The sequence below is a fragment of the Halichoeres trimaculatus genome, unplaced genomic scaffold (genome assembly GCF_033239565.1).
Source record: "Halichoeres trimaculatus isolate MK-OKI-2021-1 unplaced genomic scaffold, fHalTri1.1 fHalTri1_scaffold_17, whole genome shotgun sequence".
Classification (NCBI taxonomy): Eukaryota; Metazoa; Chordata; class Actinopteri; order Labriformes; family Labridae; genus Halichoeres; species Halichoeres trimaculatus.
Genome location: NW_027437195.1, coordinates 7,796,084 through 7,814,147, shown reverse-complemented (window position 1 = coordinate 7,814,147; position 18,064 = coordinate 7,796,084). Strand labels below are relative to the sequence as shown.

Sequence of the window (18,064 nt, the reverse complement as noted above, 5' to 3'; positions counted from 1 at the left end):
CAGTCCACTGGAGTGAAGATATTTCAGCACTGCTCTAGCCACTAGTTCAGTTCTGTTCCGTTCTGTACCGAAAATTGATTGGATAGAAAAGCTTGATAAACCCAGGTCAGACAAACAGCTGTTGTCGTTCTCTTTTATAGTGGCTCCATGATAAAATGACACGTTGAACTGTTTCCGGGCTGCCACGCTGACATAACCCATCCGGGTGTTTTCCAACCACCTTTTAAATCACTGCCCAAGTCTGAGTCTTGTTAAGACAATGTCACCCCTTTGACCAGAATTTAATTTCCACCTCTTGCTTTTAATTGAGGTCTGCAAAGAGAAGAAACGTCGACCTTTAAGCGCCTCTGCCCATTCTATCTGCCACTGGGCTTCAAGCTTATCCTTACACATGCTGTAACATTCACACTTTCCCAGTGGGATATTTAGTTCTATGTTTTCCCTAAGCAGAGACTCCTTAGCCAATGCATCAGCCATTTCATCGCCCTCAACACCTGAGTGTCTGGGCATCCACACAAAGCACACCAGACATCCTGATCTTTCGACTCTAGAAAGGCAGCACAAGCACTCCAGCAAAATGTCAGGACGGGCCCTGGACCTCCCATCTTTCAGAGACATGAGAGCAGCCGCAGAATCAGAACAGATTTACTATTTAACCCTTCTAAAACCACGGGATCACCGGTGACACCGCTGCACAAGTGTTTTTCAAATTACCGTAACTCCTCGCTACCTCGTGCAGTTTTTAATAATTCAAAGTGCCCCTGAAAGCGGTGAAACGGGGCTTTCTGGTGGTATTACATACATTACGGTAATGACTGAGTGCTTCGTGTGGAGGGAGTGGGAACGAGCAGGAGGAGTGGGCGGCGCTTGTGTGAGAGAGCGGAGTGCTCAAATCAACTTTCGGTTCACTTTCTTGGAGTTTAGGAGAGTTTTAGAGGTGTGATCTGTGTAAACAAATACGAATCTTGTAAATGATAGTTTGCCTCGAAGTGATTTTGTCATGTTTTTGCAATTCTTGTGTGTTTTTTGATCGAGTTCTTCACTGTTTTTTTTCCGCATTTTTGCTAGTTTTTTGGTGTGTCGCCATGTTTTTGTAGTTTTGCCATTGTGTATTGTTATTGCCATTGTTTGTCAAGTGGGTCTCTGTCTTCAGGTGGACAGGAACTGTTTCAGAGTCTACCACTGCTAAAATAATAATAATAAAAAAATGCCTGGCTTTTTGACAACTTGGACTCAGACAGCTCCAGAAATGTGAAACTGAGTTGTTGAAAAATAGTTTGAATTAAATATTTGCAATCTCAGAAATGTTCAATCTGCACTTTTCAAGAATTTATATAAAGAAAATGGAAGAAAATTCGATTCTGTTTTCGTCCTTTTCCTTTAACACTCAGTTTTAGGTATTTTAATACATAAATAAGAATGGTAAATACTTGACAGAGTTTGAAACTTCTACTTCCCCTGGAAAAGGGGTGTAAATGATTTACACATAGGGCATTTTTTGACAAAATTATTGACAAAAATAGACAAAAAGACCAGGCGCTTGAATAAAAATAGCTATTGTCACGTAGCTGAATGCTCAATCCACTCCAGAGCACATAAGATTGCTTTTAGCTCAGCTGTGACCACAGCCACCTTGTCTGAAATACGGATGCTCCGCTGGAATTGTCCCCCGGCCACATACACCCCTAGGCCTGTCTTCCCTGATACAGGGTCCTTAGAGCCATCTGTGAAAATATGAACATGCTGATTAAAATCATTAAGGAACTCGTCCACTTGTTCATTCGAGATATTTTTACTGCTTTCAAGAGACGAATCAACCACCGGCTCACGGAGCTGCCAGAACGGCTGTGGAGACCACACACTTCCAGACACCTCAATCTGGGCTAACCCAATACTATCTGCTTTTTGCTTTACAAGGTGGAAGAAATTAGTCTTCTTATCTTCCTCTGAGAACTTCCATGAATCCTCCAAAATACATTTAACTGCTGAGCTACATATGGTGCCCCTTAACTTTGCCCAGTAATGGAACCCCAGTTTGTCTCTGCGGATTCTTCCCCCATCTTGACCAATAGAGCTGGGATAGAAGTCGTTCTGAAGGCTCCACAGCATACTCTCAAGGCCTTAGCCTGGACCCGATTTACCTGGAGGGAGTCGTTTTGGCAGCCACCCCAACACATCCATAGTCAAAATTTGATTTTATCATGGCTTGATAAAACATTAACAATGTCTCCCTCTCAGCACCCCAATCACTCCCAGCTAGGCTACGGAGGATATTGATTACTTTTTCACATTTACTTATAACTTTACGAATGTGATAGTTCCATGTGAGCCTTACATCCATCTATAGCCCCAAAAATTTAAATTCCTTAACCCTTTCCTTAACCCTTTCCAATGGGCACCCATACATAGAGATACTTAGCTCTGGGATTTTCCTCTTGTTTCCAAATATCATGAAATTGCTCTTGGCAGTAGAAATTCTAAATCCCCATTTGTTTGCCCACAGGACAACCTGATCCACTGCCCCTTGCATCTGCTCAAAGATATAGTTAATATTTCTCCCTCTCTTCCATAAAGCCCCATCGTCCGGAAATAGAGACTTCCCAAAACTAGAGGGGACTTGTTGAAAAATGTCATTTTTCATGGTGTTGAATAAAACTGGAGAAATAACTGAGCCTTGAGGAGTACCATTCTCAATGCCCACTACCGTAGACAACTCCCCTCCAACTCTGACTTGAATTGATCTGTTATTAATAAAATCCTTTATCCAGTAGAACATTTTGCCTCTAATGCCTGCACCATGGAGCTTGATGAGCAGGCCATCCTTCTATATGGAATCATATGCTTTCTCAATGTCTAGAAATACACTTATAACACTCTCTTTGTTAATACCTTCTTTTCTGGTGTCTTGATCCAACACTGCAGTAGATTCCAGTGTGCTTCTCCCTATTCTGAAACCATTTTGGTAATTCACAAAGTAGTTAGTTGTTTCCAGGACATAGACTAATCTATTGGTGACCATCCTCTCCATCACTTTACACAGGACTCCGGCAGACGGCAAGCAGCGCGAAACCACCGCTACCGGACCTTACAGGCCGTCGGCAGGCGTTCCCCTGCCGCTCCCCACCAACCACAGTAGACAGGATATCTATCACACCCTATATTATGTAATAGTAAAACTTGATTGTTTGGAAAAGTTCTTGATACAATACGGACTTCACGCGCCAACTTTCAAGCTCTGCGTTCGGACTTCCGCCAACATCCGGGTCCTCCTCCTCCAGGGGAAAACTTCATCTTCTTCTGTGGTGTTTTATGGTAGTTGTCACACGCCATCGTTGCATTACCGCCATCTAGTGAATGATATTACTTTGGCTCCAATCATCAGGACACTAACTCGCACAACCTTCATACTTGTTTTACTCAACTTTTTGTTTTACTGGACTGGATTTCTCAAGGTTTGAGTGTGAAAAACGCCCTAAATATCGTTTTACTGATGTTTAAAATATCAATATTAACAAATTATTCCTCAGACATGTGAAATAAACAGTAAATGAACTGAGTTTTAAACATGTTATGTGTGAATCTGGTAGCAAAAAAAGCAGAGCATCAGTGTTTGAAACTCTATCTGTAATAGTGTTTGAAACGTTCCTCTTGTCTCAACGCTTGAAAATATTTAACTGTGGAAAAAACACAACATCTAACTGATCCTGGACTTGTTTTCTGCCAAAATAGCTGCTGGTTGTATTCCTGTAGACAGAAACAGGGTCTGCATGAATTCGGGGGATGCTCGTTGCATCGTTCAGGGACAGGTGAGAACGATCAGGAGTGTTGGGCTGTGAAGAGTTCTCTTTAAGGATGATAAGTACAGAGTGTGATAGGCTGTCCAGACACTATTGTGTGAATTTAGTTGAATGTGTAGAAAATGTTTTAAACCCTAAAATTTGTCACAGTACAGAAGTTGGAAATTTCCAGAGATATGCAACATGTAAATTTTCCACCTGAAAAGGACCCTGCCAGGGGGCAAGGCTGCAAACATGAGGTTATTTACATGAAGACACGTGGACCTCATGAATGTGTGAAGCATGAACCAAGCTCAACCTTGATACACTCTCTCTGTCACCTCTTCCAGGCTGAGTGTGTGCTGCTCCTCCATACAGGGCATAGGAGGGGCAGTTTCCACTGGTTTGACCCACCCTCAAGCTCCCAGCAGGGGCTGGGAATGTGTGTCTTTCCTCGATGATGGATCAGGGCTTAAGGCCCCACACAACAAAATTTGATCCAAAATCACTTAAAACGCAGTGAAAAAAAATCTGTGTGTACACAAAAATACTGAGGGACTGAAAACGCTGTAGTAAGCATGCAGGCTGCATGGGTGCACACATTAGCTGCAGGACTCCAGCAGAGTGTAGGCAGAGTTTAGTGATCAGGGATGAGAGAGAGGAGGGGGTAAATAGGGATGGGTGCCTTTCACATTTAAAATGATACGGCCCCGATGCCCGGTACCTGGCAATCCGTACCAGTACTCAGCGGTATCAATTTTTGGTACTTTTTTGTGTCTATGTGGTACAAATATTAATTATTTTAATAATACAGTACACTTTCTTTTTCAATTTAACATATTTCCTCTTCAATATATAACTTTGCAATGCCGTGCTTATGTCCAGCACGGAAAATCACCTACTCTTCCACTCCATCACAGTCACAAGGATGCATTTGGGTACCTAAACATGGTACCTTTTGATTTCACCTGAATCGGTACCCGGTACTTTTGACAGAATTCGGTCGGTACCCATAAAAGTACCTGATTCAGTACCCATCCCTAGGGGGAAATGGGGTAATTAGGGTTTTTCTTTTATCTGTATTTGTTTGGTGTTTATGTGCATTGTGTTAGTTAATTGTAAATATTGTTTATTTGTGAATTTGTTTAAAGTGGGGAGGGTGAGAGTCACTGGTGGGAGGAGACTCTGTTTTGCTGCTGATTATGGCCTCAGCTTCACCTGTGGAGCTCCTTCGTCTGTCCATGGTTTCATCTCAAAGCTCCAGAGTTCCATCCTTCCTTCCTCCACTTGCGTCGTTCACTTGATCTTAGTCCCTCCCACCAGAAATGGAGAGACGTGAGGAAATGAAGAGAGGAGAGAGGATGGAGGAGATTTGTCTTTAGAACAATGGGACATCCTCTCCTCCGGAGCGTCACATGAAGCCAAGTGTTTCAGTGATGACGGCATCAGCTGATCACCTCTGGATCATCTGTCAGTCAGCTCTAACAGCTGTTTGTGTGTCTGCACATGTGCGCTGTAATGACTCTGGTAAAACATAAACAGTAACAGAGTTATGTCTGTTCCTTTAACCTGTTCATGTCACCATGAAGAAAACCTGCTCTCTGTTTATTCTGTGTGCTGTTTAGAAGCTCATGGATCACTTTACTGGTAAAATGCGTGATTGTTAGATTATTTATGAATTATTTAGCCTTTATCTAGAGCCCATCTGATCATGAACTCTGAAACTAATTAATATAACCCAGTTTACTGTGTCTCAGGTAGATATTATTTATTAGATTTCAGTTTCAGCATTAATCCTCCATTATATTGATTTGATGATGGTTGTGTTCACTGTTTTGTGTTTTAAACTAACAACAAACACTTTATTACTTATTACTTACTTTATGATCCAGAAACGGTCTTTAGTGCCTGATTTCAGCTCGTCGTTTCTCTCATTAAACCTTTTTTCTTATCAAACAGAGATGATGTTAAACAGAGGTGCTTTGGATAAAAGCACAGTTCATAAACGTGTCCTAAAACTTAGCATTAAGAGGAATCCTCTTTTAAAGGAACACTTTCATAAAGACAGAGACTAGAGGCCATGGAGCTAGATGCTACCAAATTCCACCTGACACGTGGGACGGTTTGTGAGGCTTCAAACAAAGTCCTGCCAGGTCCAAAGGTTTTACATCCTGGAGGAAACAGGCTGATCAGAGTCGCTGTCATCCATCACCATGAACCAGTTCTCCACTGGTCCTCTTCCTCTGGAGGAGCCTGATGTGGATGGAGCAGAGCTCCTGTAGTCTTCTGCACTGGTGGTGGAGGTGTGGCGTCCTGAAGTAGAGGGAGCACTCTCCTCAGGGTTTTCCTCACAGTCCTACCTGGGCCTCTTTGTACTTACCTGCTCTGTGACGCTCTCCCCCCTGTTCAGCTGAGGCCTGGAGATAAGGGTGTAACGACACGATCCTTCTCGAGTAGAGTTAAAACACTCAAGGGGGAAACTTTTAGGAAACTGATAAATTCTGCCAACAAAGCGTATTTAAGCAGACCCAAATAAGAGAGGTTAAACAAATGAAATCAATGAACTCTCACGAGACGGAGTTTAAATCCAACAAAATTGACCATTTAATAAAAAAATCAAAGAACGCCTCTCCTGCACACCCGGTGTGTAATGAGACTCAAACCGAAATATTTTCTCAAATAGAACCCCAAACACAGTCTTTTCCCACTCTAAATAATGCAAAGATTCCCTTCCAGCGAAAATTAACCAGCTTGTCCTTTTAAAATGTCTTTCACGCATTTTTTGGGTCCACTTTCCAAACGAAAGCCACAGTAAATCTTCCTAAGTCCTCCATTTATAATTTTGTCCTGTATTTTTTTTTTATCTTTTGAACCATAAACCACACACAAAACATTGTACCCCATCCTATCTTACATTTTTTACAACAGGGATTTATTTTCATCGTACTAAAAATTTCCTTTAATTTCATTAATCGCACTTTCATTCATTTCATTCACAATAACACTTCCCTCATTCAATCAAACTTTAGTTTTTGGTAACACTGTCACAAGGGAGCACAGTCTTCTGATCCTGTAGATAGGGGAGGATCTTCTACCTGGAGGTGTGACGTTCAACTATGAAACCAATGCTACCTGATCACCACCTCATCAGACAATGAGAAGACTATAACTGTAACTGTAATACAAACAACAATTAGCTAGCTTCACAAAATGACCCTTTGTAACGGTCATTTCACTGACTTTACAGCTCTGTTTGTGCCACTGTGTGCAGAGAATAACTGTATGATGCATTCATGGAGTACCTGTGGCTGACAGCATTGTTGTTTTCACTTTTTCCAGGGAAAACGTTTCTTACAAGGAAATTGATGATGTAGAAATGTTCATTTGTAGCTAGATACAAATAAGAATCCAACATGACACAGGCCTGTTTGACTGCATGGTTTCGATCAGCACGGCAGTGGTCCATATTATTCTTTCAATATTGTTTCATACTACTGATACAAAGTGATTTTAACAAAACCATAAATAAAGGATAAATGAGTAAATAGGATTCAGAATAACAGGAAATATAAAAATGGATCTTCATGTCAAGCTTTGAGAATGAAATGTAGCATCTCTGTATAAAAACAGTTAGCTAGCCAAGAGTTAGCTTTGTTTGAAACATGGTCTGGTTGACATCTTGATTCCCTCACATCAAAATAGAAAAGTTCTATATTTATATCTTAACTTTAAGTAAATCCTACACCTAGCCTCAGAAATTGTCCAGACAAGAATCTTAATCAAACATTTCTACACAAAGAAAATGTGACGGGCATGTTAGCCAAACCTGTGTTTTCCTCACAGGCTAATTCCATTTGAAGAAGCCTCCACTTTTAGTTTATAAGGTTTCACTGACGCACATTGTGGGGAGATATTTTATATAGACAGTCTAAAATATGTTACACCTGTATGGTTATTCATCAACACACAGGCCACTTACACCCACAGGTGTTTGTTGTCCATCAGCGGTCTGCTGAGGGCCATTTCAGAGCTGCTCGAGGTCCACCAGAGAGTTTTTAGAGCAGCTCTTTCTCCTTTTTCTTTCTCTGTTGAAGATATCTATCCAGCGCTTTCAAAAGAGTCATCTTTCCACAGCTAGGATTTGCAAAAGGTCAACTTGGGTCAAAGTTCAATTGCAAAGGGAACGAAGAACAGTGTAAGGCTTATATATGGACTGATGTGTTTCCATGGCGACCATTTATGCACATGGGCGACTGTGAGCAAGTAGTTTGGCGTCCCTAAAGTCTAGCTGTTTATTTGTTCACACGCATGCGTTATTGTGCATTTCTTAAGAAATCCACCTAAAATTTACTTGACTTTGTGAGCGCCTTTGTATTTCTATTCTTAAAATCTACTTTTTTTGTTTTGCTGTTTAGAGATCCTTAACCCTCTTTTTTGATCAGGAAAAACACAAAATGTGCTTCATTTGTAATAATGAGGTGAAATGTTTGAACCATGTCATTAAGTGATGACAGTATTGATTTTAATGCATCATTATTTCTGGCACGAGGTGAGTTTTAAAAACAACTTTTAATCTTTAACCATGTATCCATAAACAGTAAATATGCAACAAAACTGAACTGTGACTCACATCTTAATCTTCCAACCAAAATACAAACAGTGGTTAACTAATTCAGTCTATGTCATATCTGTGTTACAAAGAATATAATTACTGGTGTTATTTGTGAACGTTAAAACAAAGTATTTGAAAAAAACAGCAGAAAAAAATAGCTCAGGACATTATTTTCATTTGTCTTTTATTTCCAGATTTCAGTGACTTTCAGTCCAAAACACAGAAATATGTTTCTCCTCTCCTCTCCTGTCCAAAATGGTAAGGTGCAGAGAACTCTGAGAAAGAGTTTGGATTAAAGCTCTTCATGGTGCTGGATGGTTTTCTGGTTTTTATGACAGGTGGTCTAACCCAGGGGTTCCCAAACTTTAATATAACAAGCCCCCACAAACAGCATTTGCCTCTGGCCGGGGACCCCCTTTGGAAACCAACAGATAACGTTTCAATGTATGTGAAGAAATGTCAACTTTGAGAGTGTATTTTTTAAACTTTTATTCAAAGTGCAGTATAGTACAATTGGGAACTTGAGACTGATAATTATGGCACTTTACATCTTGTATGTTCGGGACAAATATAAAGAATAAATATATTTTAAAAAAATTCAGATAAGCCTGTTTTTCTACTAATGAAAGAAACATGTAAAGTCAAATTCCTAAACAAACATACATAAGGTCATTCATTGGAATGAAAAAGCATTTGTGTGGTTTGATTTCCTTTTGGGGAAAATCTTTTCTCACAGGCAGAGAGGCTGAAAGGTTTTTCTTTTAGGTGAACAAGCATGTGTTTGCTCAAATCTCTAATAAGAGTAAATTCTTTATCACATTCAAGGCAATAAAGGGTTTTCTTTAGAGTGAACAAGCATATGTTTTTCTAGATTTTGTCTCTGTATAAATCCTTTCCCACATTCAGAGCAGCTAAAAGGTCTTTCTTTTGAGTGAACAAGCATATGTCTTATCAGATTTGGTCTCTGATTAAATCCTCTCCCACATTCAGAGCAGGTGAAAGGTCTTTCTTTCGAGTGAACAAGCATATGTTTGGTCAGTGTATCTTTTCGAGAAAATCTTTTCCCACATTCAGAGCAGCTGAAACGTTTCTCTTTTGAGTGAACAAGCATATGTTTAATCAGATCTTCTGTATGGAAACAACTTTTACCGGATTCAAAGCAGCTGAAACATTTCCCTTTTGAGTGAACAAGCATGTGTGCAGTCAGTGTATATTTTCGAGAAAATCTTTTCCCACATTCAGAACAGCTGAAGGTTTTCTCAGCTGAATGAACAAGCTTATGTGCGGTCAAATTTCCTTTTTGAGCAAATCTTTTACCACATTCAGAGCAGCTGAAAGGATTCTCTTTTGAGTGAACAAGCATATGTGTGGTCAGTGTGTCTTTTCTGGGAAATCTTTTTCCACATTCAGAGCAGCTGAAGGGTTTCTCACCTGAGTGAGCAAGCACATGTGCGGTCAGATCTCGTTTTTGAGAAAATCTTTTTCCACATTCAGAGCAGCTGAAGGGTTTCTCTTTTGAGTGAACAAGCATATGTTGGGTCAGTTTGTCTTTTCTGGGAAATCTTTTTCCACATTCAGAGCAGCTGAAGGGTTTCTCACTTGAGTGAGCAAGCACATGTGTGGTCAGTGCGTTTTTTCTGGGAAATCTTTTTCCACATTCAGAGCAGCTGAAGGGTTTCTCTTTTGAGTGAACAAGCACATGTTTTCTCAGACCTCCTTTATAGAAAAAACTTTTCCCACATTCAGAGCAGCTGAAGGGTTTCTCACCTGAGTGAGCAAGCACATGTGCGGTCAGATCTCGTTTTTGAGAAAAACTTTTACCACATTCAGAGCAGCTGAAGGGTTTCTCACCTGAGTGAACAAGCATATGTTTGGTCACTGCGTTTTTTCTGGGGAATCTTTTTCCACATTCAGAGCAGCAGAAGGGTTTCTCTTTTGAGTGAACAAGCATATGTGTTGTCAGACTTCTTTCATGGAAAAAACTTTTTCCACATTCAGAGCAGCTGAAACGTTTCTCTTTTGAGTGAACAAGCATATGTTCTTTCAGACTTCCTTTCTGGGTATAACTTTTCCCACATTCAGAACAGCTGAATGGTTTCTGACCTGAATGAACAACCACATGTTTGGTCAGATATCGTTTTTGAGAAAATCTTTTCCCACATTCAGAGCAGCTGTAAGGTTTCTCTTTTGAGTGAACAAGCATATGTTTGTTCAGTGTGTCTTTTATGGGAAATCTTTTTCCACATTCAGAGCAGCTGAAGGGTTTCTCTTTTGAGTGAACAAGCATATGTGTGGTCTGATGTCCTTTTCGGGAAAATCTTTTCCCACATTCAGAGCAGCTGAAAGGTTTCTCTTTTGAGTGAACAAGCATGTGTGCTTTTAGACTTCCTTTCTGGAAAAATCCTTTTCCACATTCAGAGCTGCTGAAAGGTTTTTCCATTGTCAGAGAAACCTCATGATTGGTTTTACCAGGCTTGGGATGATTGTGCAACTCTACAGTATCTTCCTTATTGTTTGAGGCAGGTGCTTCTGAATCTGAGGTCTTTGCTGGGCTTTGTCTTCCACAGTCCTCTCCACCAGCTGCTGTGTCCATATGGTCAGTTCCTCTCTGATGAAGCAATGAGGACTCAGGTATCTCTTCATCATTTTCATTAGTGAACAGGACATTGGTATCAGCCTCCTCCAGACCTTGAAGCTGCTCCCTTCCCTGACCGATCCACACTTCCCCCTGCTCCTCGTTAATGAGTGGGGACTCATTATCCTCCTGGTCTGGATAGGGGCTCCTCTCCTGCTGCTCAGGGGGAAGCTCCTCTTTCTTCACCTTAAGTAGCTGAACATCTGCAGGAAACAGTGAACAAATATTAATCAGATATCAGATCATTTTACCTTTGTTGAAACGCAAACCTGTAAGAAAAGAAACTCAGGATCTTCATCATCAGCTCTGCTGTTTTCCCAATAAATGGACAGATACAGACTGAGAAATATATAATGTCTTTGAAGATTACTGTTGTTACTTACTCTAAATGTCTCTTCTTTTCACATAGCAGATTTTTAGATTTAAAACATAAATATTTCTGGTTTTAGTTACTAATACTCTCTCCATGTCTTATTACCTAAAAAGGGCTGAACTGTGAAATAAATATATCATCTAACTGATCCTGGACTTGTTTTCTGGGCTTTCTTTTTTGCCCAAATAGCTGCTTGTTGCATTCCTGTAGACAGAAACAGGTTCTGCATGTTTTCATGGGATGCTTGTTGCATTGTTTAGGGACAGGTGAGAACGGTCAGGGGTGTTGGTTTCCTGTAGGGTTGCACGATATACGGATACTGAGAAAATATTGATACTCCCTGTTTTCAAACAGTAAACATTACCATGTGTTTTAAGATTCGATACTCCAAGTCAATTTTTCGTCTGAATCAGAGACATTTTGACTCCCGCAACTTGTGAGCCTGCAGCCACTGAGCTGGGTCCTCTCCCCTCTCTGAGGAGTGGACAGAGACTTGTTCTCTTTCCAAAGTGTGTGTGTTGTTGCAAAGTTAGACAGTGAGCCTGTATGAGCTACGTGTGTTGATGCTGGGCCGTTTTCAGTCCGACAAAGTTGTTAACGAGCATCTTAATTATCCAATCTCTTGCTGGCTAGCTCACTGTTTGATTTCTTAAGCAGCATGCGATCGTACAGATTCAGTAACAGACATAGCTTCCAGTTCCAGCGCTCCTGTGAACCGACCGCAGCTCGTCGGAAAAGCCGGTGCATGGAACTAAATTTGGCATTACTCTGTTTGCAAAGCAGCGGCTTTAAAAGCTAATACACGTTTCAAAGCCCATCTATAAAGCTTACTACCGACACACACACACACACACACACACACACACACACATGGAGGAAACACTACAAACATGATGAAGCGCTTCACCGTTCAGCATCCTCACCTCCTTTAAAGGCCGTGTAAAGCAAAATCAGACATTTTCTTCTTAACACCTTTAATAGGTCCTAAATGAAGTGCCTTACAACATATAAAAGCCATTCCACCATTTAGAGTTCAATTGTGGAGCTAGGCCTCACGAACTCATTTCAGAGTTTCAGTTTCCAGGATTTAATGGGCGGGTCAGAAAGGCTAGCCGCGTTACGTAACGCGGCCATCATTAGCATAAACCCGCCCCTGATGCAGAAGGGGTATAAATACGTTCGGCGCATTAGAATCGGCGGTCTTCCCGCTCGTACTTGAGTTTTGGATCGCATCTCTTACACTTAACACAGTTTGCAGCTAGCTAATCAGACATGTCACCTCCACGTCGCTCGTGCATCTTTCCTGGATGCCACAGTGTGCAGGGTAACGGCTCGGTTAGCTTGTTTAAGTTCCCAACGGATGAAAAAGTAAGGAAACGGTGGATCCATTTTGTGAAGAGGAGCTACTGTGGCGAGTTCAAAATCACCACCAACACCCGTCTCTGCAGTGTCCACTTTACCCCTGATAGTTACAGCAACTATCAGCAGGTAAAGTCTGGATTTCTGAAGAGTCCACTGACGCTGGTCAGTGGGGCAGAACCGACTCTTCAATGCCTGGATCCTCCCATCCCGCCAACAGCAGGTGCCACCACCGCGGCCACCGGCATTACGTGCCCGCCACAGACCCTCTGCATCCCGCCTACAGCAGGTGCTATCTTCTCCGCCACTGGCATTACGTGTCCGCCGCAGACCCTCTGCATCCCGCCTACAGCAGGTGCTATCTTCTCCGCCACTGGCATTAAGTGTCCGCCAGAGAGTGTAAGTATGTGCTTATGTTGCTAATATTGTAAATTTGAGCAATTAAGCGCATTGTGCTGAAGGTACAAATCCTGAGAGTGATTATACATCTCGGATCACACCCATGTAATGTTAGCAGTGTCCCTGTATGTCACACGGCACGATGTAGCCTCGTTCTCTGGGCTGAGTCCATCTGAAAACACTGTGGTAATCCGATGGTAATATTTCATGCGCACCAATATAGCTATGACAAGGGATTATGTGTAGACTGGGATTTTCCGTTTGTGTGTGACGGTGAACATGGATTGAGGGACACCAGAAATGAGCGCCATTACTGAGAGAAGGGAGCAGCGGGCTCATACGGAGGCAATGCGTCAGATGTCAATTTCTGTGCGCATGCAGCATACATGTTTCAGTTTATTCATAACTAAAGTTACTCCAAAGATCACATATGTTTGTTGTCTTTCTGTTCTGTGAGAAACACTTGTTATGTCAGGCCATGATGCTATGATTTATAAGACATGTAACTTTTACTGTTGTCTGTTTTGGCAAAGCCTCCTCCAACCACAAGAGAGGCAGCGTGCCAGTGTGTTCTTGAGAAGAAAGACTCAAGGGAAGTTGAGTGTTGGGGTGTTGCCATATTCCAGGTATAAACAGCATAATAGTTAAAAGAATGGAAGAAACACTGATTGATTGTCACATTACTGCCATACACTATCATATATATATTTATGTATATATATTTTCCAGGTTCTCAGGCTACAGTATCTACTAGGAGTGTAAACACAGAAATTCTGCTCGCAACATTGTACCCAACAGTGGCGTCATTAGGCCTAATTTGAGGGGCTGAAGCCCCCCTAAAATATCATTAAGCCCCCTAAATAATTTGAGGTAATTCTATTTAACATACTACTCACACCTGCGGTGGTTTTCGTGGGAGATGTTAAATCCCGAACAAGTCTAGTCTTTAGAATAGCTTTTACAAATGAACAGTGAGAACTGATTCACAGTTACAGTTTGTTCTGTTTGCATTCAGTAATGGCTTGGAAACAAAGGGCTGACACAGAACAGCAAATTGGTTCTTTTTGTTTAAAAGTGCTGTTCAAAAGAGTCGACTCGTTCGAGAACGTCCCATCTCCGGTGAAAACCATTGTGGTACTAGGACAACAAAAGTTGCGAAACAAAGCATCTGTTTAGTAGTGGAAGAAGATAATACTTTGATAGTAGAAGCTAGCTTAACTAATGAGGTAAGAACAACTCACAAAGGGCACACAAGACTGTTTGGAGGGCTGAAAAGTTTATCTGATGATGAGGCAGAGACAGGTTAAACTTTCATATTGACTCCCAGTGTTTGAGCTAAGCTAGGAGCGGTGGACAGGCTTTATCCGTCTCTTCCTCCTTGTTACTGGACAGAAAGTCAAAATGATGGAGGCTATCTTCTTGTCATGGACTTGGGAGTAAAGCAAGACACAAGAAGTCCTTATTTAAACCATCAATAAAGAATAGATATCAGGAAGTTTTTCCAAAAAGTAAGTTTTTATTACTGATGGTAGTTAAAATTTAACTCTAGCCCTCGCTAACAGTAGTTTATGATTATTGATTTTTTATATAACGATAATAATAAATTAACAATAGTCACTTCGCCATCCCTATTGATATGTATGAGTCAGGGCAGAGGAGCACAGGGTGAGTCTAAAGATAGAGTAATTTGTCTGTAGGACATGGAAAATAAATAAAATACAATTTGAATAAGTAATATTGTAAAATGAGATAGCCTTACACTCGATGGGTAATAAAAACAGCTAAAGCAGAGCAGGTCATTAAATTAAAAGTAATAGATCTTGTCTTCAAAGGAGAAATAAAACAGGTTAAGAGGATTTAAATGAATAAAATGAGAACAAAAATTTATACTAAATACAATCAGCTAAAAGCCAGACTAAAAAGGCAGGTCTTGAGTTTACTTGAAAAAATATGAACAGTAGGAGCGACCCTCAGGTCTTAAGGTAGGCTGTTCCACAGACCGGGGCCATAATAATATAAAGAGGCTTCCCCATATGTTTTAGTTCTAACTTTAGGTACCATTAAAGACGACTACCTGCAGACCTGAGAGCCCTACTTGGTTCTCTGGCGTGCATTAGATTGGTGGAATGCACGCCAGTTGACAGTTAGTTCGGCAAGTTAAATCACCATTGTATCACTCCGCTTGTTACCATAGCAACGCATCACACACATTTCAATGCATGCTAGAGCAGCCTGCGCTCCTACTGGGCCCCGTCTCTAAAGCCTGGCTCACACTACAGGACTCTCGCCCCGATTTAACCCAGATTCGGTCCTCCCGACAATTGGGGAAGAAATCTGGTCGGGGGCTAAAATCGGCCCGACTTTCAGGCAAGATTATCTTCTAGTGTGAGCAATTGACAGATGAATCTTTAGCCCCACGATCGTCTCACAGACTCGTCGGGGCCGCCCCGATAATTTTCAAACATGTTTGATATTTATCTTGATGATTACGACATTCATTCTCACTGAGGATGACAACAGACAATTAGAAAGAGCCCCAGAGACCGGACATCAGACAACAAACGCAGGCTCAAAGTGCAACTGTAGTGTTGGATGAGTAAAAGTCAAATATACCATCCCCAGCCAGGAATTATTGATCAAACTGTATTTACAGTCAGTCAAAAATGGTGAAATATGCATTCTCCTGGAATAAATATGATACTTTGCTATTTTCTTTTTCCAGATTGGTGCAGTAAAAAACTTGATGATTTAATGATCAAAAGTGTTGTGCATCACACAAAATCTAAGAAAACAAAGCCTCTGTGTTATATTTGAATCAGAACTTTATTTAGCATAGCCTGTCGAGTATCTGTCTCCTCGTTGTTGCAGTAAAAAAGGTATATGAACGACATTCATTTGTATCCCTTTATTTTGAAAAGCGGAAGTACAAACAGCGTGACGCATCTACGTAATGCTGTTAACGGTTGCGCACTCGAAATGTAAGCGTGGCTCATTTGACCGCGAACGTGGAAAGTGCGGCTGGCTTGATCGCAGTTAGACTACCGTGTTGTGTTCGTGTTAAAGCTTAAAAATAAATGATCAATTAGAAGAAATAGTACGATCACCAAAACACCACAAAGCTCACATCAGCCTTCCTTTTCCACAAAATGAATCAACAGTAGATTCCACATTTCCAGGGGTGTTCATGGTGGTTTTTGCATTACCTGGTCAGAGCTTAAGTCAATGAACCTTAGCTACTGGCGCTATTCCCTGAAACAATACCACACACACACATTTTCAGAAACTCACCTGCTCTGTGCAGCTTTATCTCAGGGATTAAAATCACATCCAGTAGTTTTCTTTGGCGCTGGAGCTCCTCTTCGTATCCAGATACTGTTCTTCGTCCTCCCAGGTCTCTGATGACCGCAGCGTGCAGCCGCCGCTCGAATAAATCTTTAACTTCTTTAAATCTAAACATCTTCTGAAACCCAAGAGTCAAAGAAGAAAAAGATCACTAGTCGAAGGTGTCTTTCTCCGAGCGGATTTTCAGAGTTCCCCACGAGGAGCGGCTCGTTTTAAGGGAAAACTTCCTCCTTCTTCTTCTTCTGGCTTCCGGTAGGCTGTACGCGGGCGCGTAATGCTGCCCTCCACAGGCCGATGACAGCTTATATTCTTACATACAGTCCACTGGAGTGAAGATATTTCAACTTCACAAACACACAACGGAGTTTAATGAGAGGAAAAAACGAGCTGAGGACAGGCACAGAGGATCGTTCAGAAACTCATCATAAATCAGGTAATTAAGTGTTCGCTGTGAGTTTAAAGCACAAAACACTAAACACAACCATCATCAAATCAATATAACAGCGGATTAATACAGAAAACTGACTGATCAATAATATCTTCCTGAGACACAATAAGGTGGGTCATATTGATAGTAATATAACCCACTTTATCTGATCGTGAACTCTGAGTTCACGATCAGATGGGCTCAAGATAAAGGGTAAATAATTCATAAATAATCTCACAATTACGCATTTTACCGGAAAAGTGATCCGTGTGCTTCTAAACAGCACACAGAATAAACACAGAGTAGGTTTTCTTCATGGTAACGTGTTTTTTTAACTGGTTAAAGGAATAGACAAAGCTCTGTTACTGTTTCTGTTTGATCAGAGTTATTACAGCGCACATATGCAGACGAACAAACAGCTGTTAGAGCTGACTGACAGATGATCCAGAGGTGATCAGCTGATGCCGTCATCACTGAAACACGTGGCTTCATGTGACGTTCCGAAGGAGAGGATGTCCCATTGCTCTAAAAATAAATCTCCTCCGTTCCTCTCTCCTCTCTTTATTTCCTCGCGTCTCTCCCATGCATCTCTGGTGGGAGGGACTAAGACGCAAGAGAACGACGCAAGTGGAGGAAGGAAGGATTGAACTTTGGAGCTTTGAGACGCACCCCCTGGGCCTTTTTCAAACCGCCCCCTACACACTCTTCCTACCCACTAACCCTCCGTTTGCGCGTTCTCGCGGAGGGTCATTAAGGGCCATCCCAAACCGATCCGTGGGGAGGGGTAGTGGGCAATAAAACCCTCCACAAGCGAGTCTGCACCGATGCCGACTCGCTGAACACGTGTAGCGCAAAATTGTGTCCGGTGTCAGCCATGGAGGAAGCAACATACGAATGTAAGTTCCACGCACATGTGCCTGCACAAATACTGTAAAACTAACAGAAATATTTAATGAGTGCAGATGTTCACAACTTTAGATGTACATGTCATTGATTAAGGCCTGCCTTGCATTTGTTCAGACAGTTTGGGCCTTTTTCAAACCGCCCCCTACACACACACCCTCCACGACGGAGTGCACTCCGTCACGGAGTCACACTCGCAGCTGAATGAAGTTCACTTCATCAGGGCGTAGGGTATAAA

General features: G+C 41.5%; 1 protein-coding gene across 1 annotated transcript; it reads right to left on the bottom strand.

The window, feature by feature from the left end:
- Nucleotides 1-9,080: 9,080 nt before the first annotated feature.
- LOC141806672 (uncharacterized) lies at nt 9,081-16,749 on the bottom strand. The gene is made up of 2 exons (XM_074692301.1): nt 16,443-16,749; nt 9,081-11,226 (listed from the first exon to the last, which is right to left on the bottom strand). The coding sequence occupies exons 1-2, from the start codon at nt 16,609-16,611 to the stop codon at nt 9,209-9,211; spliced, it is 2,187 nt and encodes a 728-aa protein (XP_074548402.1). The 5' UTR covers nt 16,612-16,749; the 3' UTR covers nt 9,081-9,208.
- Between the last annotated feature and the right edge of the window lie 1,315 nt (nt 16,750-18,064).